The sequence below is a fragment of the Glycine soja genome, chromosome 7 (genome assembly GCF_004193775.1).
Source record: "Glycine soja cultivar W05 chromosome 7, ASM419377v2, whole genome shotgun sequence".
NCBI lineage: Eukaryota > Viridiplantae > Streptophyta > Magnoliopsida > Fabales > Fabaceae > Glycine > Glycine soja.
In genome coordinates this window covers 38,132,372-38,155,087 of record NC_041008.1, presented here as the reverse complement: position 1 = coordinate 38,155,087, position 22,716 = coordinate 38,132,372, and the positions used below count along the sequence as shown (strand labels likewise).

Here is a 22,716-nt window from a genome sequence, read left to right as displayed (position 1 = left end):
TTTTTTTCTTCTTAGACCACGATTATTATGGGATGGAGATAAATGATAGTGTAAAAAAATTTTATGTTATTACTCCTTTAATAAAAATGTCTTATGTTTATAATGATCTTTGACGAAAATAATTATTTATAACTATTTTTCATAAAACTAATAAAAACAATAAATTATTTTTAAAATAAAATAAAAGAACACATTATTTAAAGCTTATTGGAAATGAAATCTTCATGATGTGGATGTCAAACAAAAGAAAACTTTCCAACAACTTTCAATTTTTTTAAAACTTTTATCCGTAAAAAAAAACTTTAAATTAGATTTTAAGCCTAAAAAATGATGAGAAATAATGACTTGTTTATGGTAAATAAATAAATTATGTCATTACGTTGACTTTAATAAAGTTAATATTTATGCACTATTATTATATAAAAAAATCATACAGTGAACTAATAAGAAATCATCATAAATATGATTTTTAAAATAATTATCATTAATGACAACAAATTTAATATAAAAGAATTGATGAATTTGCACAATAAATTAATAAAAAGTAATAAGAACTTTTAAAATAATTATTGAGAAATAATTACTTGCTTTTTTAATTAAATTTATAGTTATTTAAAATAAATAAGCCATTATTTTCTAAAAAATAATTTCACTAAAGTGTTATTTAATTATTTACGTAAAAATCTTATGAACATAAAAGTGTATAAATATCATTTACTCGTGTGCTACAACACGTGCAATGATAAAACAACCTACCCAACGTGATGATGCAAAATAAAAAGAGAGACAGAAACCAGACCACATGACCCTCAGTTGAGAAAAAAAAATGGACAAATGAAGAATAGTAGTATTTTTTTTGGGTATAGAAAAAAATAGTATTATTGTATTTTCTTACACATTTTCCTATTATTCTATGAAGAAATTATACAAAAAAAAATACTATATTTAACGTTTTAAAATATTAAGTGCCTACTCTAAAACAAAAAAGTATTAAATGCATTTAATAATATTGATCAAATAACTATAAATGCTCCTATATCATTTCACTCGGTTTGTATAGTAAAGTATTGAATGTATTTAATATTTTTAAGACATTCAATTCAGTACTTTTATTTTTTCTTTATAAGGAGATAGTAAAAAAAACATACTAATACTACGGAAATTCAAATTTGAGAATAAGAGAATTAACTTAAAAAAAAAGAAAATAAGAGAATTAAAAAGTAGATTTAGAATATGGAATAGTATTACCATAATTACACAGAAGACCAGAAATTTGTCCTTATTCAACCACGGAAATTCAAATTTTCGGACACCCACACTTTCCCAGTGGGCAAAAGCGCGCAATCGCGAAAGACAAAACCAATAAAGAATATATGAGGAAAAACCAAAAAGTAAAAAAGGGCAAAATGGTAATTTGGGTCAAAATTCCCCCAAAAAATATAAGACAGAGAGACGCAATAGTTTTGAGAAATTGAAAATACAAAAGCCTACACGACATTCCCGATTGTCGTCGTCCATTGTTGTTGTTGTAGTAGTATCATGATGTGTCCTTTCACTTTTTATATTTATTTTTTTCACATTTCCACCTTCTCTCAAATTTCCATCATCTCCTAACGTTTAATTATTGTTATTATTATTATTATTTATTTTGTTTTTGTTTTCACAAAACCAAAAATCAAAACCGCCACTCTCCTGAATTCTCCGCCGGAAAACCACCTCGTACCCGCTACATCGCGGAAAACCTCTTTCCTCGTTCCATTGCGTTGTGTCTGTTATTATTTTATTATTCTCCGTCGCCGTGGGGCTAGTCGGGCGGGGGAGTAGCGTTTTTTTGACGAGGGCGGTGTCTGCTAAAGTGAGCCGGGCGCGTAAGATTAGGGGGAACTGAAAATTATTATTATTAAACAAGGTGGTTGTTTTTTATTTTAATCTGGAGCGTACACGTTTACGGCGATGGTGACGTGGAGCACCTGGCAGGAGCTTCTCCTCGGTGGAGCGGTTTCCCGGCACGGAATCCGAGATTGGACCGTCATTGCCGCCGAACTCAAGACCCGAACCGTTTCACCATGCATTTTCACACCCGAGGTAATTATATTATATTAATTATTATTAAATTTTATTTATTTATCTATTATTGTCTCAAGAATAAACATTATATATTAGTAATTGACTTAATTAATTTTTTTTATGTTTGGAATATATGTTATTTTTATATTACTATTTAATATTTTTTTCAACACTTTAAAAAAAAAATAGTTTCATTTTAGTATTTATCATTAGTTGTTTTCGTGCAGTCAATTGTCATATCATCCCCTTCAGTGATGTGTTGCTAATTAACACTTTATCCTGTCATCACTTAAAGGAAGAGAATTAAAATAAAACTTATTTAATATATGACTTAAAAAACTTATTTAAATGATATAAAATTGATATTTTGTAATTTATGATCGATGTACACATGTATATCTCCTTAATTACATATATACATCTCACAATTTGATCTTGTTGGATTTTCTTTTAACTTTGTTCAAATATTAAATATTCGCATCTTCACTCATTAATTTTACCTTTAATATTATGTTATTAATCTAGTTGAGTTGATTAAACATGATAAATTGATAGGTGGATTATTGTAAATTTCAAATAGTATTTTTTTACTCCTACTAATGAAAAAATATCTTTTTAATTTAATGTATTTTTTATTTTGAATGAGGAATTATTTTAATAAAATAAATAAGATAAAGTTTCTTCAAGTTTATATAAAAGTAAATTACATATATGTTCATTAAATTATTTTAATTAATTTTTAATTTTTTTACAAGTTTACAAACATTTGATCATATAAAAATATGTAAGAAATGATTTATTCTTATTGACTTATAAGATTTACTTTTAAACATAACTTAAATTTACGATTACCATTTTTATTTTATTTTCAATAAAATAATAAAATTTATCATTTTATCTTAAATTAAATTATTTATTTTGATAAAACTCCTTATTATTATTTGTTAACTAAAAAAGTATTTTTTAGATTTGCTTAAATAAATTTTTCATACTTAAAAGATAGGTCATTTTCATATTACTACTTAAAAATTCATTTTTATCAAATATCTAATTGAAAAAATTATCCAATGATGACGTGATAAACGAAGTGTCGTATTTTCACGTCTATTCATTGACACGTCATAGGTAATGACGTGACAATAAAGTTTATGTGACAAGATGTGATGATGTGACACTCCGTCTGTAACATCATCACTTAACGGAAATCGTAAAAATGAAATGAAATTTATTTTTAAGTACTTGATTGAAAAAGTTCACTGTTAAGTATCTTAAAACGATTTATATTTCTGGTATAAAAAACTTAATTAAGTGTTAATAATTTAATTTTTTGTTCAACTTCTTTGTTACGGGTCATTATTATTGGCTGACTCATTGACTTATAATTTTTTTTTATTATAGTTACGGTGAAAATTCTGTTATAAATATATATAAAATAAAATGAATTTATTTAGTCACCCAGGTTTTAGACTAGACTTTTCACGGGTTCCACATCTTGTTTAATAAATTTAATTAATCTCTCTAATGATAAAAAAGGATCTTTCTTACTTACGCAAGAAATTAAAATAAGAAAATATTTATTATAAATATTGAAAGCGTTAAAAAACTAATGAATAATGTAATTTTGTGTATTTTATTAATTTTTTAGTTTCTTAACAAATACACTAAGAATATCAATTAACATTTACCTGGAAAAAAAAAAGTATATCAGAGAATGTGGTCGAAATGTTATGATTATATGCGAAACAACGATTGAGACGCCCAAAAAAACTGTGTTTGTGTGTTGGATTTTGCATCATCACTTGTATATGGTGATTGAGTTGGCGCAAACTCTATTGCTCAATTTAATCGGGTGATATTATAACTGGCATTAGCAATCAGCACCACATGACACATATAAATCCTAGTATATAAAGCATGCCCATGTTGGGTAAAATACTAAAATGTCCAAAGGGTTACGAAATTTTGGTTCAAGTATTAAAATAATGAAATGAGTCATTGAGGTGGCACAACTAGGAGTTGTGTTATTAGAGCGTGTGATATAGCTTTTCATTTTGCGTTGGTTAGAATCCTAAGTAATGTGAATTTTGGTTATTTGATGAAACATAAGCCAATGTTATTTGACAGAGGTATTTCTTTTTGCAGGTCTGTAAAGCCAAATATGTAGAGTTGCAACAGCAGTATCCTGGGGGTTGCACGTAAGTATAATTGTTTTTTTTTTCTCTCTTTCTCTTTCTCAATTTAAATTTTCGCAATCTGATAATACATCCATATCTAGCTTTAGACTTGATGAAATACACTCTGGAGACGGCATATAAGTTGTGTTATATCTCTCACTGTATTTTGGTAACGCGACATTTTCAGGTCTTGGTTTGAGGAGCTTAAGAAGAAAAGAGTGGCAGAGCTTAAGAAAGATTTGGAGCTATCCGAGGAAGTAATTGGGTTAGTTGTATGGTCATATTTATCTGTATGCTGAGATTTTGTAAGACAGCAAAGTGATGTTTTTGAAACACAACGAATGTCGAATTTTTCAAGTGTTTTGCTAACTGACATGTTAAAAAAATCTCATTGTTTAGCTTGCACATACTACACCCTACCGCCCCTAGGGCAGTGCAGTGGTGCAATTTTGACCACAAGAGCTAGTTAGTGTAGAAATCACTTTTCACAGTTCTGATTGCCAGCATTTTGGGTGTAGTTTATACTCAACAATATCTTTGTTTTCAGGTCCCTTGAGTCAAAGCTTGAAACCCTTCAGGCTGGGAGGGATGAGAAAAGAGATGATTGCCATGTTGACAATGGCTCGGCTGAACCAGAGTTACATGTTCCTTCTCAGAAATTGGATAGAGTCGACACTTCTGCAAAAGAGATGTCAAAGGATGGGTTATCTGCTGGGAGTTTCACACATGAAACCAAGACAAACTGGACTCATGAATGCCAGGTTCCGGCAACATCTTGTGAATATGTGAGGACCAAGCCTGAAGTTTCAGCGTCTACTGAACAGGAGAAAGTTTTAAATGTAGATAAGTCAACTCACACTGTATATGAAGGACAGGGAGGGTGTTTGAAAAAACCGAGAGGGAAGAGAAAGAGGAAGGATTGTGGCAGAAGTATTAATGAAGTAAGTGCAAGAGAAAGTGATTTTTCAGCTGATGTGTGTAAAGAAAGTTCTATCAGCAACTGTGGTGAGATTGTCAAATCTTCTGGTATGAATGAGGAGAATGCAAACTTGAAGAAGGCTGGAATTAAAGATTTGATGGAGGTCTTAGATTCTTTTTTGACAGTTCAAGGTGCTTCTGCCTTCTCTTATAAGCATGATAGCCAGGTATGTGTAACTTAGAGATCCCATTCTATTCTTCTATAGTTGGCTTTTAACTTTTCTCACCATGTAATGCTTTTGATGATAGGTCCACTAGTTTCTTAGATGCACATGCTCTTGATCTTAGAAGGCTATTTATAGACTAGTGGATTTGTGGTGTTCGTTATTCTTTAAGGTGCACTTGTTATGAAAAGAATAGGAGTGGGAGAGAGAGAAACATAAAATAATTATGTACTTAGAACATCTCCAATAGTGCACCTAAAGTTAAGGTTCCTAACTCATTTTAGTGGGTCCTATCTTGCCACATTAGATTTAAAAACTTTAAAATCTTTTTTCTCCAATGGTGCAATCATGTAAGAACATCAAATGAGTCTTACATATTATCTCAAAATGCTTTTTAATCATAAGAATCGGTTCTTATCGCTGAAAGTCATGTTAACTTCTTCCAATAGTGATCCCAAGTAAGAACTGATTCCAATAGTTATTCCTTTTGAAATTGTTTAGCAATAACAAATAGGATTTAATTTAAGCCTTGAGTTGAGACAAGGAATAAGCACTGATATACATTATGCACCACTTTTTTTTTTACAACAGAAGCGAGGAAAATACGAGCAATTGATCCGGCAGCACATGGACTTTGAGACCATAAAGTCAAGAATCTGCAACGGAACAATCAAGTCCGTGGTGGAACTTTTAAGAGACTTGCTACTACTGAGCAACAATGCTCTAGCATTCTACTCCAAGAACACTCGGGAATACAAAACTGCTCTACAACTTAGAGACCTTGTCATCAAAACATTGACAGAGAAACTGGAGTGTGCTAGCACATCACCTGTGTGTGATCCTTCTGCAAAAGTCAGAAGCACGTGTTTCAGCACATCGCCTATGCGTGATTCTTCAGTGAAAGTCAGAAGCATTTGTTCCACTTCGCTTGTGCATGATCCTTCAGTGCAAGTCAGAAGCATGCGCCCTGGTAATCGCAAGATTGTTGCAAAGGTAGCTGGTGGCAGCTGCTCTGCTGAAAGGGTCTCAGTTGGAGTTAAGAAAGCTAAAAAAGTGGATTCTCTACCAGCTGAAAGGGTCTCGGCTGCAGTTAAGAAAGCTAACAAAGTCGAATCTCCACCTTCAGTGGAATCCGTCAAGAAAGCTTTTGGTGGTAGAGCAAAAAAGGTTGGACGTGAAAGTGCAGGTAAGAGAAATGCAACACCAAGGAATGAAAGGAAAAGAAGGAGAGCAAAGTGAGGGTTTGGCCATCTTGAAGGGTCTCTGTACAAAGAAAACCCTTTTTTTGTTTGCAAATCAGAAGGATGAAGTTTCATGCAATCAGAAGGAGCTGCACCAGGGAAAGTAGTGGCTACTTCCAATATATGATATTAAGCAGTTCTAAAATTATGAATCAAAGCAAAAACAAGAAAAAGTTCTAAATTATAGTAACCAATCTAGACAAAATTTCAAACATTAGTAGGTACTTCTAGTAAATCTTTTGTAAGTTGTAAATGCGAATTTTGTTTTTAACAAAAGAGAAGTATACTAATTTAAATTCATAACTTCCTGTGAATTAGCATATTACAACAAACCGGGTCATTATTTTACTCCATGTTTGTGATTGTTTGTTTGTTTTTGTTTATTCTACCTTTGATCAATTTGGTATAAGGATTCAGTTTATTGAATATCGGACTTTGATTACCAAATTAATCATCCAATACTCGTGGCCAAGGAGAAGTGAATTATTGTAACAAGAGAAAAGAGGAAATTGATTTTTAGGGTTAAAGAGTACTTATATATTCTTACATTATTAGTCTAGTTGTATTATATATTAAAATATTAAATTAAGCAGGATATATTTTGATTTATTGAAAATTTTCTTTTGCGTCTAATTTAAAAGTTAATTTTAATGGAATATATTAATGTGCATATGACTTCTCATTACAAAAATATATTTGAAGATAAAATTACTATTGGTGTGACTTATGACTTAGATGTCCCAAGTTAATTTCTTCAGCTCATAGTCATATACTGTCGCTTTATACGACTTTTCTATCCTTGAAATTTTTTGAAAATTGTAGCAAGAAAAAGAAAGTAACCTGCAAGAGTTGGGTGGAGGCCCCCATCTCCATGATGCAAATTGAAGAGTTACCATGAGCCAATACCAATAAATTACTTTATCGAGTCTTAATTTGTTTAAATTTATTTACTGAAAAAAATTATTTTAATAAAATAAATAATTTTATGTTTTTAATGTATTTATCTAAATGATTTATGTTTTAAAAAATATTTTTTCTTATTTTAAAAAACAAATCCTATTTGTTTATTAAATAAGTATTTTTTTTAAACACTTATTTTAAAATTAAACAAATTGATCCTATAACTTCTCTTTATGCATGTCACTAACAACTATCAAGTTAACTCTTCCCTTTTGGGATTTGTTCTTTATTCACTATTGGTTTAGCAAAATATAGGCATGTCCAGGTTGTTGATAAGATTTGATATGTGGACTTTTTTTTTTGTCTTTTAAGTATATTTTATGTACTCAAAGTCAAATGCATAGTACATTCAATGATAATTAACTTTTTTTTTAAAGTCATGATAATTATTAACTTTTAAGATAGAAGATGGAAAGGAAAGATTAAAATAACCGGGTCTTATGCTTAATTTGATACAAGAAAGTAAAAAGTACAACTAGATCAATCACTTAAAGGGAATAAAGTGTTTTTTACCCTAATTTTAACATTTTTAGTATATATTTATAGATCATGCATCCATTAGTTTACCAGAGTTTTTCCACTTGATGTGAATATGGCACTTTCTCCTAAAAAAACATAAAAAAAAAAATTCTAACAACCACCTTTATAGTTTTATGTCTCAAGTCCAACATAAGTATCAGTGTTCCTCAAGAATCTTTATTTCATCTAGACACTTATTTTAGTATATATTCCCTTATGGATTAGTCCAACCAAACTGATTTATGAAGACACTTTATGGACTACGGTATGGAACTGGTACGTATGGTGCGCAGCTTTTTTGTACGTTATTCTCCTTGTCCTTTCTCAAGTAAAGTTTACCCTCACAGTCACAGATGCTAGAAACCATATTTCTCTCTTTGTACTCTTTGAAATGGTTTTCACAATTAAACTGGTGGAGAAAAGAAATTAATATAGTGATAAAGGAAGCATAGATGAAACTAAATTCACATGAAAAATTTCCCAAACTCAAACTCACATTCATAATTCATTGGCCCTATAACACATATTTTGATTTTATCACAAATATTACTTATATTAGTCAATATCTATGTTGTACCATGTATGCTTGTAGGTCTGAGCATGATTGGCTCTTGTAATTGGTGGGCAGGAAAACCCATAATATCAGAGTTTAAATTTCCATTTTTTGTTACAAAACAAAACGAAAAGAAAAAGAACTAGTGCTTTGAAATATTATGCTTAAGTTTGTGCCCGACTACTTTTTTGGGGGGACAATGCTCGACTACTTTCTAAAAATATTATAATATCATTTTTTATTCAATTAATTAATTGTCGTGATTTCCTATTTTAACTTTTTTTAAAATATTCTTACTTTTAAACCAATCATAATAAACCAATCATAAGAAACATTTTAATTTAACCTATTTGAGTTATCAATAAAGCATATAAGTCATCTCATTTCTAACAAGATTCAACAACATAGATGTTAGATGAGTGACTTCATTAAACATGTTGATGAAAATTTGATTTTTTGTTGTGTGTATGAAAAATACATTGTTAAGAGAAATAAAATCTATTTCCATTATCTTTACACTTGAAGGGTTAGTTTCATGATTTTCGACTAAAAATATATTATTTTCAACAAGAAAAAAATCTCAATGATCTCAATAATAAACTTTGAATCTAAGTGACTGATGTCCAAACTCTTATTAATTCTATCTGCTTATGTAACACTACTCAAAATAAAAATAATTAACTAAAATTTATTGCTTTATTTATTTATTTAGTTTTGTTTAGATTACATATATCTTTTATTAGAGATAATTTTCTTCAAAAAATTATTAATATATAATAAATTGAAATATATAATTGGGAGTTTTGTTCTTTTAATTGTATATTTCCAATATTTTTTTTCTTTCCTCTCACGTTAGTAGGTGTTTATTTTCTACATTAGCACACAACTAGATTCTAACGGTTTTTGTAAAAGAAATTACTAATAATTAAAAATAGTTTTATATTACAATTTAATTGTTGATTGCAAATACAAAATATAGTTTTTATATTTAAAGATGTTTATTTATTATAAATTTTAGTTATAATATACTACTTTAATCTTAAAAAAATACTACTATATATATATATATATATATAACATTTACCCTCAAATAATATTCTACGACTTGGGACTTCAAAGCTGAGTCATTGGCTTGATAATACTACTACTAGCTTAGAGAGTAGTCAAAGTTAATTAATTGAGTGTTTGGTTGACAAAATTTATTTTAAATAAATTGAATCTTATAAACTTGACTTTTTAGTTAAATGAATTTTAAAAGTATGATTTTATGATCAAATAGTTTTATATAATAACAAATGCTTATATTAATAAAATTTAGAGATATACTAACAACACATGTGATTAATTGAAATTTATTAAATTAAAAATTATAATATTAGAAGTAGGTTAGAAAGTAGTCTAAAATTGAATGCACAATTTACATACAATCATGTTAAATGATAGTCAGCTACAGTGAAATAAATTTAGTAATTTAAATTTGGATCATCCGACTCGACAATGTCACTACCGCCGCCACTTAACTCATGTAAGTTGGAATACTTAGATTAGTTCTTGACCAAACAGGAAAAGTCAAAATGAGACACCGCGGCGACGCAGAGCCACCGCCGCAACCCCAATCTTCACCGTCAAATTCCCTTCCTCATCGGAAGAAGAACCGCAAGCGCAGAGCCACCACTTCCGTTTCCTCCGAAACCAGCTACCCCAATGGCCCTGACCAGCTCAACACTCACATTCATCACGCTACTGTTGTGTGCCAGGACAAACCTAAACCGGAAGAGAGTAAATCCGCTGTCGCCGGCGAAGGTTTCCGTTTCGGTGAGCTAAGGCAGAGAAGCGTGAACGGTCGCGATAGTTTCGGAGAATCGGCGGTTACAGCCGTTGGTGACGGTTACGTGACGGAAGTTAGTTCGGTTGCAACGGCAACGTCAGAGAGGGTGGAATCGTTGGAGTTAAAGCGTGTCTTGGCAAATGATTCGATTCGTGAGTAGAATCTAGCTGGTCATAATTTTTCATAAATTTATTTGTCTACAATAACATTTTCTAATTTTAGATGTATTAATTATTTTTTTCTTTCTATTTTTACTTAATTATTCTATCTCCAAATATTAAGGAGAAACAATCAAGAGAGATAAAAAAGAGTAATTTTGAAATAAGAGTACAATTAATTGACAGATTTAATACAATTAACTAAATTACCTATTTTTCTTAAAGAACATGAATTAGTTGAAAATGTTATAATAATTAGGGAAGGAAGTACTATTTATGCCTCTTATCTCATTTATTTATTTCGTGTCTTTTGATTTACTTTTTATACTTGCAATAGCATGATGCTATGTGATTGGTCCAGCAGTGCTTTAAATATGATAGATTTTGAAACTGTTATGTTGATTCTTTCTTGATATTGAAGTAAGAGTTTAATTTCTCTGTAAAAAAAATACACTATTAACAAGTCAGAAATCATGTTGTCATGACTTTTAAAATCGTTATTATAAAAGTCTACAAATTTATCATACACAATAATTTGTTATTGAATGATAGTTGCATAGACCATTTGCTATTTAGGTAACAATTGATGTGAATGCATGTAATGTAGTGTGAGACTGAAAAATAAATGCTGCGGCCTGTTTTTCTTCTTATGTTTCATCTGTTCATTAAACGATGGTAGACCTGTAATTTGATTATACCCACAAGTTTGTTGCCTGCCTTTTAATTTGTGTCTTGTTTTGTTAAGGCATTTATGTTGTACAACTTGTTTTCAGCGAAGAGGTCACCTGTGTCGTACGTTTTGGAGAAGTTGTACCATGGAAATTCTGTGTGGAGCACAACAACTATTGGTGATGAAAAGGGACGAGAAAGAGTGTATGACACTATCTTCCGCTTGCCATGGAGATGTGAATTGGTATTTGGTATACTTTCCTTTAATTCATTGAAAAAGAAAAAAAATAATAAAAAGGAACTCTGTTTGCAGTTCACAATGTCATCTATGGGTATACTCCAGTCCAGTATTTAGATGCTGAATTTTCCTTCATAATTAACTGATCAGAATAAAATGTAGAAGTTTTAGGGAAGGGGTGTAACCTGAAACTGTCCACCTACTGCATGTTACTTATTTTATGGCTGTGTATTTCCGTTAAGACATTCTACATTTTGTGTCATGGTTTCTCAAACGTGGAATGCATTATTGCAGCTTATAGATGTTGGTTTCTTTGTCTGCTTCAATTCATTTCTGTCATTATTAACTATCATGCCCATGAGGATAGCGATGACCATTTGGAGGCTTCTGAAAACAAGGTTTGTCGTCTTTCTTCAATTTTCGTCTCTTATTTATACTACTTTAATTTATGTTAATTATGCTTGTGACTGAGGATTTAGATAATGGACTAATCCCGCAGTATCATTTTCATTGGTTCAGAGTTGTGAATTAATTAAGCTTTGTCCATCTAGTGCAATCTTTTTAGCATTCAGTTTCAGAAATCGTAAGTTTTTTAGGGAATGAGAACAGGGTGATTTTTTCTATCCATGTCACCCAGATTAAACAGTTGGTTTAACGAGACATTCTAAATGATATATGCCTGAATTTTTAATTATAATTGCATTGCCTTGGTCCAGTGTTTGCTGAAGAATTTGAAGCAATCTCCCATTTTATAGTGTTCATGTTCTGTTTTAAAATATGTGGTTGCTTTTCAGGATTTTCAGTTTTACACTCTGACCTTATAATGCTCATGGCAGGAAGTTCAAGAGGCCATCTACAATTGAGTTGTCAGATTTTGGCTGTTTTCTTATTATGGCTTGTGGAGTCATTGTTTTGCAGCAAATAGGTATAATGATAGTATGCTTCCATAACTTTATCTCATATATTTCCTTTTTACATTGATCACATTCAGTTCGTTACTTTGTTATAGTAAATTTGTTTTAAGCTCCCTGCTTTTAAATTTTTGTTGTCTTAGATATCAGCTTAATATATCATATGATCCGTGGTCAAGCAACAATCAAATTGTATGTGATCTACAATATGTTAGAGGTGAGCATAAATTAATCTTTGAACCTCGGTTTTAATTAGGTCTCCATACATGCCAAATTTCTGGACCTCTGTTTGTAAATCTAGATGAATATTCGAATTAGCTTTTATTGTTTGGAATTTTTTCCATGGTTAGTGAGCCATAACTTGTGTGACCACGAGGATATGCCATGATATGAAAGGGCGGAATTTTGCTCTGAGAATCGTGAAAGTATGAAAGTATGAATGGTATTTGAACAATTCATTTCTCTAATCACAACTACTCAAATTGTAAGCTTAGGAGTGAGAGGAGTCTTTTTTGGTCTTATGCTGATTGCATATAGGGTCATAACTATCTTGACTTCTGGACTGAAACTTATAGTGACTGGTCCATGAATCTTCTTGCAGATATTTGATAAATTATGTCAAAATTTTATTGGGGATGTATTGCCAATGTTATTTCATTCAGCAGAAGAACTTGCACGATGTCCCCCAGAAACAGAAAGTATGAAATTCTGGATATGGAGATTTATTTCTGACCAAGTTTTAGCTGTTGTTGCTTCAAATATCCTTTTTCTTTTGATTGATAATTTTTTTTACGGGTAATTATTTCATCTTATGAAGGCAAGGGATAAAACAAAAATGCTGGTTATTTTCCTTGACTAGTTGTACTTGTTCATTCTTTTATCTTATTAGTTCAGGCAATCACTTTATCAGCCTGTATTGTTTCTCACTACAATGCCCTGCCAGCTTTGCTTGTGTCAAATAATTTTGCTGAGATCAAAAGCTATGTGTTTAAGGGATATAGTAGGGATAATGTTCACAGTATGGTGTACTCTGGTGAGTTATCTTTCCTAGTTGTTTTTTCTTTGATTGCATTGTAAATCCCCCTTTTTTTTTTATTTTGTCTCATATTCTTTCATTATTTTCTTTGTCTCTTTATCTTATTGCTGACTAGCAGATTCCATAGAGAGATTCCACATCTCAGCATTTATCTTATTTGTTTTGGCTCAAAATATTCTGGAGGCAGAAGGACCCTGGTTTGGAAGCTTTATCAGTGTAAGATTATTTAAAAGGCTAAATTGCAAATTTTACCATCCAACATTCATTATTTCTCAAATTTTATCACCCAATTTTTCTTTTTGCGAATTTTACCATCAAACTTTTTAATTTTTGCACATTTTATCACCGTTGACATATCACCAAAAAAAATGTCAAAGAAAAAACAAAACAACATTGTTTTGTTACCAATGCAATGGTAAAATGTGCAAAAATCAAAAAGTTGGGTTGTAAAATTCATGAAATGATGAAAGCTGAATGGTAAAATTCCCAAAAAGAAAACTTAGGTGGTAGAATCTGCGAAATCATGAAAGTTGGGTGGTAAAATTTACAATTAAGCCTATTTAAAATTATAGCACCTGATATATATTGCATAAGTTTATCAGGTGGAAATAAATTTCCGTGCTTGGCTCAGTCTTGCCCCTAACACAGTTATATTCTGTGGTGCAGAACATCCTCTTGGTTTATCTATTTGAAATGGGTATTGATATTATCAAGCATTCATTCATCGCCAAATTCAACAACATTGCCCCCATTGCATATTCTGAGTTTCTTGAAGTCCTATGTAAACAGGTATTGTAGTTTGATTCTGTGTGGATGTTAGCTGTGCAATATGATTAGTAATTACTGCTTAAAAGAGCATAAATAGCTGGAACCACTTTGGTATAATACTATTCTAGTCGCTATTCAAAGCCTAAATTTTCAGGGGATTCATGTGAATCATACTCAAAAAATGTACCAACATCTTCCATACTTAATTGCAAATGCTTTTGAAATCATTAGCTGCAGCCTGCAGTATGTTTTGAAGAGAAAGGGGCTGTATGGACTCCTGTGTTCCTAATTTTCTGTTGGCTGGCATGGAAGAACCGAAATATACTTGAGTTCCTCTAAATTTTTTAAACTCCTCCCCCCACTTTCAAGCCACTATTTTTCTCAGGCTTCATTACCATATTATTTATCTGATGTGTTGATATAATTTAGAAAGCTTCTTGATGCTAAGTGGTTCTAATATTGAACGAACAGAAAGTTTAATTGGCTCTCATCAAACAAATTTTCTCAGACCAACTACTATGCTCCTCATCAAACAAGTTTAATTGAACTACTATGTCAACCCAATAAGCCCTCAAAACCTTTTACTTGAAAGATAATAATCTGAATGTTATTGTAATTCTCTCTTTCAAAGAGTGAATACAAGACTTTTTTATAAGCTGCCAGTGACCTAATTAAGGAAAGAAATAAAATGAAACAAAATCTGTACAAATAAAAAAAAATCAAATCTGTATTAATTACAGAATAAAATCTCTGCTAATTATGGAATGCATCACAACACTTTTTCTCCCCATTAATTATCGGTGCACGCATTTGCCTAACAATCCCTTAGTGAATTAATCGTGAAAATTGCTTGATTTGTAGCAGTTTCTCATATAGTGGAGTGTGTATAGGCATATATCTTTGTGACATAAAGAGAACAGTATTAGTCGGCATTTGAGAAAGCCTTCTAGTCACGTGTCAAGAATAAAGAAATTTTGGATCTTTAATTTGTTGTCTTACAATTTGCTGTGACTTTTTGTCTATTTTCTTTGATGGACATTTTAGAATATGACTGACTGCTGTTTTTGTTTTGTAGACTCTACATATGCAAACTGAGGGTGCAAAGAAAAAGTTGACTTTTGTCCCCCTTGCTCCAGCATGTGTGGTAAGCATGAATTTAGTGTCCTTTTTCTCCCTGCTTTACGGCTGCGTATTGGATGTCTGTTTATTTCTTTCCCCATTTTTCTTGTTCTTAGGTCATTCGAGTTCTGGCTCCAGTTTACGCTGCTAACCTTCCTTACAATCCCCTTCGGTGGAGGCTTTTTTGGATTCTGTTATTTTCAGCAATAACCTACATTATGCTCACAAGCCTCAAGGTTCTAATTGGCATGGTTCTACAGAAGCATGCCAGATGGTATGTTAATCGCTGTCAAAGGAGAAAGCAACATCTTCATGCTGATTAACTTATGGAACACAACTAAATTAAGCTGTCTGCTGTTATGGCCTTATGGGATTCCTATGCTTGTGCCTGAGAGTGCATGTGGAAAGAACATGTGATAAAGTATTGACTTGGACTCATTATCAGCGCTTGATACACACGAGAACAGCTTTAAGTTCAACGAATTGGTTTTTTAACTTGAAGGTAAGGTTGCATGGGCTCCTCCTTTGCAACTTTGTTGTTAGTAAATAATTTTCCAAAACACGAGCATTTAGCTATTGGCTGTGCATTATTGGCATCCTTGTAAGTTGTAACTTTCAGCACCAAGGAAGCACATACACTTATGCTCACGCGAGAGTTCTTTGAAGCGTAGGCAGTAGTAGTATTATGTAAAGGACTGAATTTTCTTTTGGCTTAAAGCTGTGCAGTTGAGGCTTATAAAAGATTGTGTATGTAACATTGCCTACATTTTCATTCGTCCTGTAAACTAAGCAAAGAATTTATATATTAATTTATGAAATTTAATTATAAATTGGTATAGTTAAAAAAATTCAATTATATAAAATGATATAAAATAAAATTTAAAATAACTATAAATTAAACATTTTTTTAAATTATAAATTTTTATAATTCAAAAAAATCAATAGCTCTTGACCAGTGATACATAAAAAAATAGTATTTATAAATTTAATTAAATAAAAATATTTTAGTGATTTATTACTTAATTTCATAAGTTATATTTCTATCAATTTTTATTTTTTATTTTTCAGTTAACTAACGGTTGGAAAGACAAAAATTATTTTTTTAAAATTATAAAGAATTAAAATTATAATTTACCCAATATTATTCTATTAGCACTTCGTCTCTATACATTTGCTCAATTAAACAATCTATTTCCCGAGTGCTTGCAAATTGCAACTTATTTTCTTTAAAGAAACAAAAAAAAAATGTAATCATATAGACCATGGATGAAATAACCAAGGAATGCATGGTCTGTGTATTACTCTTATATAATAATCGTCATGTTTTAGCTGTTACCATTCTCGAAATCACGGGGTATTGGTTTGGAGATGGACAAACATGTGGTTATTATAATAGGCACACATCCACATGTTCAAATTACAATTATACTAAGCACTATACTTCCGATGAGAATACCGTAGTTATTAACTGCAAGATAGTAAAAATTAAAAAGATTAAAAGGATAAAACAATAATATAAAAAAAGGCACAGCTGAGGATAATTTAGCAGCGACCGATAGATAGAGACAACTCAAGTATTTATTTTGCAAATTACTAGAACTAAACCTTCAATGTTGTGATCTTGTAATAAATGCAATTATTTCGGTTAAGATGGTCTAAATATGCTCCAAAATTAAATAATTAAAAAATTATGTAGGATAATCTTAGATATTTATATTATAAATTATAGTTTTTATTTTAAGTAATGAGATGTTAACATATGGATAAATAGTATCTAATGATTAGTGATTAGTATTAATTAAGGCTATATAAATGTATATCTATTTTAGGAAAATCAATTAATGAAGAAATGAATGAATTTTATATTATTTCTCTTTTATCTTCTTTATTGTTTATATTAGGTAAAAAATAAGAATACCCTAGTTTTAGCTTTGTAACAATTTCAGTGATGAAATTTAATAAACAATTAAGGTGCATAGAATAGAGAATACAGTAATTTAAAATTAACTGAATACTACTATTAATAAATATCAACTCCAGACAAGAGGCAAGAGTAGTGTGAGACTCAAACACTGAGTGATGGTTGGGACACTTGTTATGTTGTTCAGTGTCTGCTTGTTAAATTTAATTTAGTATAACTATTTCGATAAATTGATTTTAATCCATTAAATAAAATTTAGACGTGTCTAAACTAATCTATTTGATGTAGATTTTATATCAAGATGTGTGTTGTTATGAGATGATATAGCACAGGACATAATTAACACGACTACTGTCACACTCACTCGTTACAGTCTCATTGCTGCTCCAAAGATAAAAACATTGACCAAATGGGCATAGCATATTTAACACTGCACTGTATGCTGTGCATGGCGGTCCTGAGATAGTAATAGTGCATTGTTTTAGGCCCGAGGTAGTTCAGGATAGGTTTTCCTTTTACTTTTTTTTTAGTACAAAGACTTATGTTTCAGATGAGTAATACTATGATTTGGATTATTATTGAAAATTATGTTAAGAGGGCGATAAACGTGTTTTTGAAAAAGGAACTTTTTTGTATTTTTTATTCTTGACATATTTTTCAAAGGATGTAAACAGTATCTCATGCATTAAAAAAAAAATTAAATGACTAAATGTGACTATTAGTCCATTATATTTTACTGTTTTTTTATTTTTGTAAATTAAGTTTTAAAAGTTTCATTTTAGTTTTTTATATTTTTAAAATTTTTTTTTTATCTTTTATGTTTTAAAAGTTTTATTTTGTTACATTAAGTTTTAAAAGTTTTATTTTGATTTTTATATTTTTCAAAGTTTTATGTTGATCATTTATGTTTTGAAGATTTTATTTTAGTCATTTATTCTAATTTTTGTTAGCAAACGTTAGTGTATCGTTAATTTTAAATTTTGAAATAATAACCGCCAAGAATCGTTATTATCTTTTTAAAATGCATTCAATCACCTATTTTTATTATCTTTACTTTCTTATAAATTTTATAATCATCACAATATAAACAACGCAACCACCATCCATCAAATCTACAACCACTATCAACAAACAAATTAGAATTACAACATCTATTCACCAAACAACACCATCGCACTACCTCATAGTCTGTGGCCCTAACACTGGTATAGATAAAAAAAATTATAAGAAGCTTCAGATTTGACGTTGCATTAGTGATTTTGGGTCTTGCTTCAATTTTTAACCATATTATTTTAAATTAATTTTTTAAAAATTAATATAACACTAACGCTTATTAACGAAAATAAAAAAAAAACACCAAAATAAATCTTTTGAAAATATAAAGAATTAAAATGAAAATTTTGAAAACATAAAGAATTAAAATAAAACTTGTAAAATTTAATGTAACAAAATGAAATTTTTAAAAACACAAAAAATCAAAATAAAACTTTTATATCTTAACGTTCCAAAATGAAAAAACACTAAAATATAATGAATCAATGATATTTAATGAATTTAAATTTTGAGACTTACTTCATCTTCTTGACATATTCTTTATTTTTTAGAAGTTTAATTTAATCATTTTAAAATTTGACATAATCTAAGCCTATTTAAAAAGTTACGTTATAGTAAGATATTTTCAATGGACAAAAATATAATTTTTAAATAGATTAATGAAAATGATATTTTAATAGATTAACAAATATATAACTTGAAAATAGTGTAAGCAAAAAATTTCATAAATAATAATATTATTATTACATTATTGATATTTTAATAAAGTAGTCAATATTTATGTAAGTAAATATCAATTTATTGGAGAAGATATTGGAACAATAACGATTAAGGAAAGGATTATCAATATTTGCTCGTATTAAATAAATATGAAGAAATATTAGAGTGATAGCCATTTATGAAAAAATAAAAGAAAGTAGATAATGTGATTTGAACATGTAAAAAAAAATGTCATTAAAATACTAATAGAAAAAAAAATTGTATCATTTTTAATTTGTAAAAAAACAAACAATAAAAAGAAATTAGCCTTTAATTGATTCAATAATGTTGCCCGGTTATGTAATCCATGTAATCAAACTATGACAAATCTTTTGTTGTTATTATACTTGTCAATATGAAAATTTTAGAAAGAAATTAAATTATCTAAAATCTAATATTTTTAAGGCTTAAATATAATTTTGATTTTTTTATTTTTAAAAATTTACAATTTCGGTCTCCTAATTTAAATTAAAGACATTTATTCTTTATATTTTTAAAATATGTAATTTTAGTCTTTTATATTAAAATAGACATTTAATTCTTCAGTTGTCAAATCTTTCATTTTGGTTATTCCATTACAGTCGAAAGCCTTATTGGTAGGAAGTTAATCTAGTATGACCAAAATTTAGTGATAATATTTGTTTAATCTACCTTATAATTAACGTTAATATCTTAACAATCAAGACTTTGAATTTGATGGAATAAAATTTATAAAAATGAGATATTATATATTTCTATTTTATAAAATAAGATGATTAAATTTATAGATTTTTAAAAATAAATAAACTAAATGAATTTATTTTAAAATAAAAGATCAAAATTACATATTAAAAAAAAGAGAGAAGCAAGATTATATTTAACCCTATTTTAAACTGAATGAGCTTAGGTAAAATTAGATATAACACAAGTTATAGGCTTGCGGCGTGCATACAGAGACATCCACATAAACTAATGATTAGATATTTAGATTAGAAATAAGTATTTAGATTAGTTTTAAGTAAAATAATTAAATCCCCGTGACCCCAATTTGTTGGTTTCCCTCTCCTTTACACGACGTATTATAAATTTATAATCCCTGCACCACAGCCATTCACAATATTATAATATGATTTGGTTCTGCCTCCAAAATCCAATATGCACAGCAACTGGATCAATTGAAGGCGATGTTCTGAAAATTTAAGTATAAGAAGTTAAGAACTGAGCTTTCCTAATAGCAAAATTAACGATATTTGCTTCCACTTGTACGAATAGTTATTCAGACATTTAATTTTTTTTATTACTTCTTTTAGACACCAAGAAAACAAGATTTCATTCTCAACATATTTTATTTCATATATAATAAACAATTAAGATTTAAAATTCTGAATCATTTGATTAATGAACACGGTTATTAGTTTGTCAAACATTATATATGATGTTGGTATAAATTTGTTCTAAGGTACTTTACATATTTGTCATTCTTTAAAATTGTCAGTAGCAATAAATACATTTAATAATTCTATAATTTACCCATATTTTCTTTCATACAGCACTCAACGGTGAACACACAAATTGTTTGCTATTCTCTCTCTCTTTATAATGCGTTTTATTGTTTTTCAGAAACTCCTGAGAAGGCAAAAGGAAAGAAAAACAAAATTGCATTATGATGGCGCTTACTTTTAAATTCTTCATTGCTTTCATGTGTGGATAATGATATATCAGGAACACACTTCACTTCACAAGATGATGTGAGTGCATTTAAACCTTACGTTGACTACGTGTTAATTGACAATTGTGACTAAGATAAAGATCCAATATCATATATGATCTTAAGTGTCAATTTCCCCAGCTAGTCATCACTATTACTATATTATGCAAAAAAAAAAAGGAGGCATTAATAGCTTGAGAACTAGAAAAAGAAGCAGAGAAATAAATAAGAAAAGGAATCCCCTGTTTAATAGTCTCCTTTAGAAGAATAAGATGATCCTAAATTTTTTTTCTAATGATAAGCAAAGGGAAAATTTTCTACTTTGATAAATCAGATAGGACAATTTTATTGGTGAGCTGGGTTCTAATTAAATTTTAGTATCGGAGGTAACTTGACATTTAAATAAATAAAAATGAAAACACAAAATAAAAAAATGCTTATTCACATAAACATAAAAATAAATTATATGATGACAATAAAAATATTTATTGACATAAAATAATATAATTTAAGTGTTTTTTTACAAAAGATTATAGTTTACTTAATATTAAATGAATAAATTAAGATTTGAGTCCTTAAAGATGTGTGATGTTGTCATAATAGTCCTTAAATTAAATTAAGAAAATGTTAAATAAATTCTTGAAATTAAAACTACTATTATCTTAGTTTCTGACATGTAGAATTTACTATAATTATAACTCTTTAAGATTTATAATTTACTATTATTCAAGTTCCAAACAGAACTAACAGCAAAGACTAATAAATTTTAATTTTTAAAATTTTAACTACTATTATAGCAATGCTTCACAATCTCAGATACTAAAATAATAATTTTCTCGATATTAAATAAAAAGAAAGTGGTCCTCTGCATCGTCCAGGATTGAAATTGAATCGCAGACAATGAGAACCCTAAAACAAAGACCTTGACACAGACATAGTATTATAATCTTGTCTGTCTCTCATCATTTATGTAGAACACGACTGTTGATTCCTTGAATTCAGCATCCTATTGGCAAACTAGGGAAGAAATTAAGTTTTTTAATCATTATAAAAATAACTTTTAATTTTCTGAGATTTTTGAAATATCTTTATAAATTTTAATCTTTTAATCTATCATGAATCGGTCTGAAATTTAATCATATTCAAAATTTGTTGTCTTTTTTAAAAATATATTTTGTGAAAATTAAAATAATAAAAGTTTTATTTATGAAGCACAAATATATTGGTAGTGTTGGGACGTGACTTGCACGCAACTAACAAATTATCATCCTATGAGATTTGCGACAAACGCAGCAATCGGGTGGTGTCATGGTTGGAAATTGGTGCATGCAGTGTACATATTATATTATACTATAAACAACTTTAAACCTTCCCCAGATATTTACTAGTATTTTTAATAACATGTATTAAAATAATTATTGAGTATATTATATATATATCAACATATACTATAACAATATTAATTAGTCATTATTCGTAGTACTTCTACTAGGTGGCATCAATTCATTGAACAAAGGTTTTCTTGACAACACCTAACCCAACGGTGATAAACTTTTTAAGATTCGTGTTTTCTCTCTCTCTTTTCCATGGCAAATATTGCTTATGAATTTTGATGATTCAATCAATTGCGTCACTTGTCAATGCTATTGTATTAGTATTTTTTTTTAAAAGAAGTTATAAAATTGATTTGATGATAAAAAAAAGAAAATTTTAATTTTAATTTTTAATAAAAAAAAATTGATAATTAATAATTAATAAAAAATTAGTATTTTCTTAAGATATCAAAGCATGTGTCTCAACGAAGACAATGGACCACAGGTTAGTGCTCTGCAAAATTTTAAAAACTTAGGATTAGGATTAGGCTAACATAATTATCACAACCATTTGTTTTAAGATGTTCTTTGTCAGGAAAG

At 29.2% G+C, this 22,716-nt stretch overlaps 2 protein-coding genes across 2 annotated transcripts; both read left to right on the top strand.

Annotated features, from left to right (window-relative positions):
* Positions 1-1,486: 1,486 nt before the first annotated feature.
* On the top strand, positions 1,487-6,949 carry LOC114419502. The gene is made up of 5 exons (XM_028385180.1): positions 1,487-2,085; positions 4,210-4,262; positions 4,429-4,506; positions 4,789-5,386; positions 5,975-6,949. Exons 1-5 carry the CDS (start codon positions 1,954-1,956, stop codon positions 6,620-6,622), a joined length of 1,509 nt encoding a protein of 502 aa, XP_028240981.1. The 5' UTR covers positions 1,487-1,953; the 3' UTR covers positions 6,623-6,949.
* Positions 6,950-10,144: 3,195 nt separating this feature from the next.
* LOC114419501 (protein POLLEN DEFECTIVE IN GUIDANCE 1-like) lies at positions 10,145-16,213 on the top strand. Its single transcript, XM_028385179.1, has 11 exons — positions 10,145-10,636; positions 11,416-11,555; positions 11,844-11,947; positions 12,386-12,474; positions 12,604-12,677; positions 13,062-13,218; positions 13,326-13,493; positions 13,615-13,712; positions 14,163-14,285; positions 15,340-15,408; positions 15,500-16,213. Exons 1-11 carry the CDS (start codon positions 10,231-10,233, stop codon positions 15,704-15,706), a joined length of 1,635 nt encoding a protein of 544 aa, XP_028240980.1. The 5' UTR covers positions 10,145-10,230; the 3' UTR covers positions 15,707-16,213.
* The last annotated feature ends 6,503 nt before the right edge of the window (positions 16,214-22,716 follow it).

Excerpts from the sequence above, each read along its gene's own strand:
- LOC114419502 (XM_028385180.1), top strand. The coding sequence starts at position 1,954 with ATGGTGACGTGGAGCACCTGGCAGGAGCTTCTCCTCGGTGGAGCGGTT. Across the intron at positions 2,086-4,209 it reads CATGCATTTTCACACCCGAG|GTCTGTAAAGCCAAATATGT; the intron begins GTAATTATATTA and ends TTCTTTTTGCAG. Across the intron at positions 4,507-4,788 it reads CTATCCGAGGAAGTAATTGG|GTCCCTTGAGTCAAAGCTTG; the intron begins GTTAGTTGTATG and ends CTTTGTTTTCAG.
- LOC114419501 (XM_028385179.1), top strand. The coding sequence starts at position 10,231 with ATGAGACACCGCGGCGACGCAGAGCCACCGCCGCAACCCCAATCTTCA. Across the intron at positions 11,948-12,385 it reads TGGAGGCTTCTGAAAACAAG|GAAGTTCAAGAGGCCATCTA; the intron begins GTTTGTCGTCTT and ends TGCTCATGGCAG. Across the intron at positions 13,494-13,614 it reads TCACAGTATGGTGTACTCTG|ATTCCATAGAGAGATTCCAC; the intron begins GTGAGTTATCTT and ends GCTGACTAGCAG.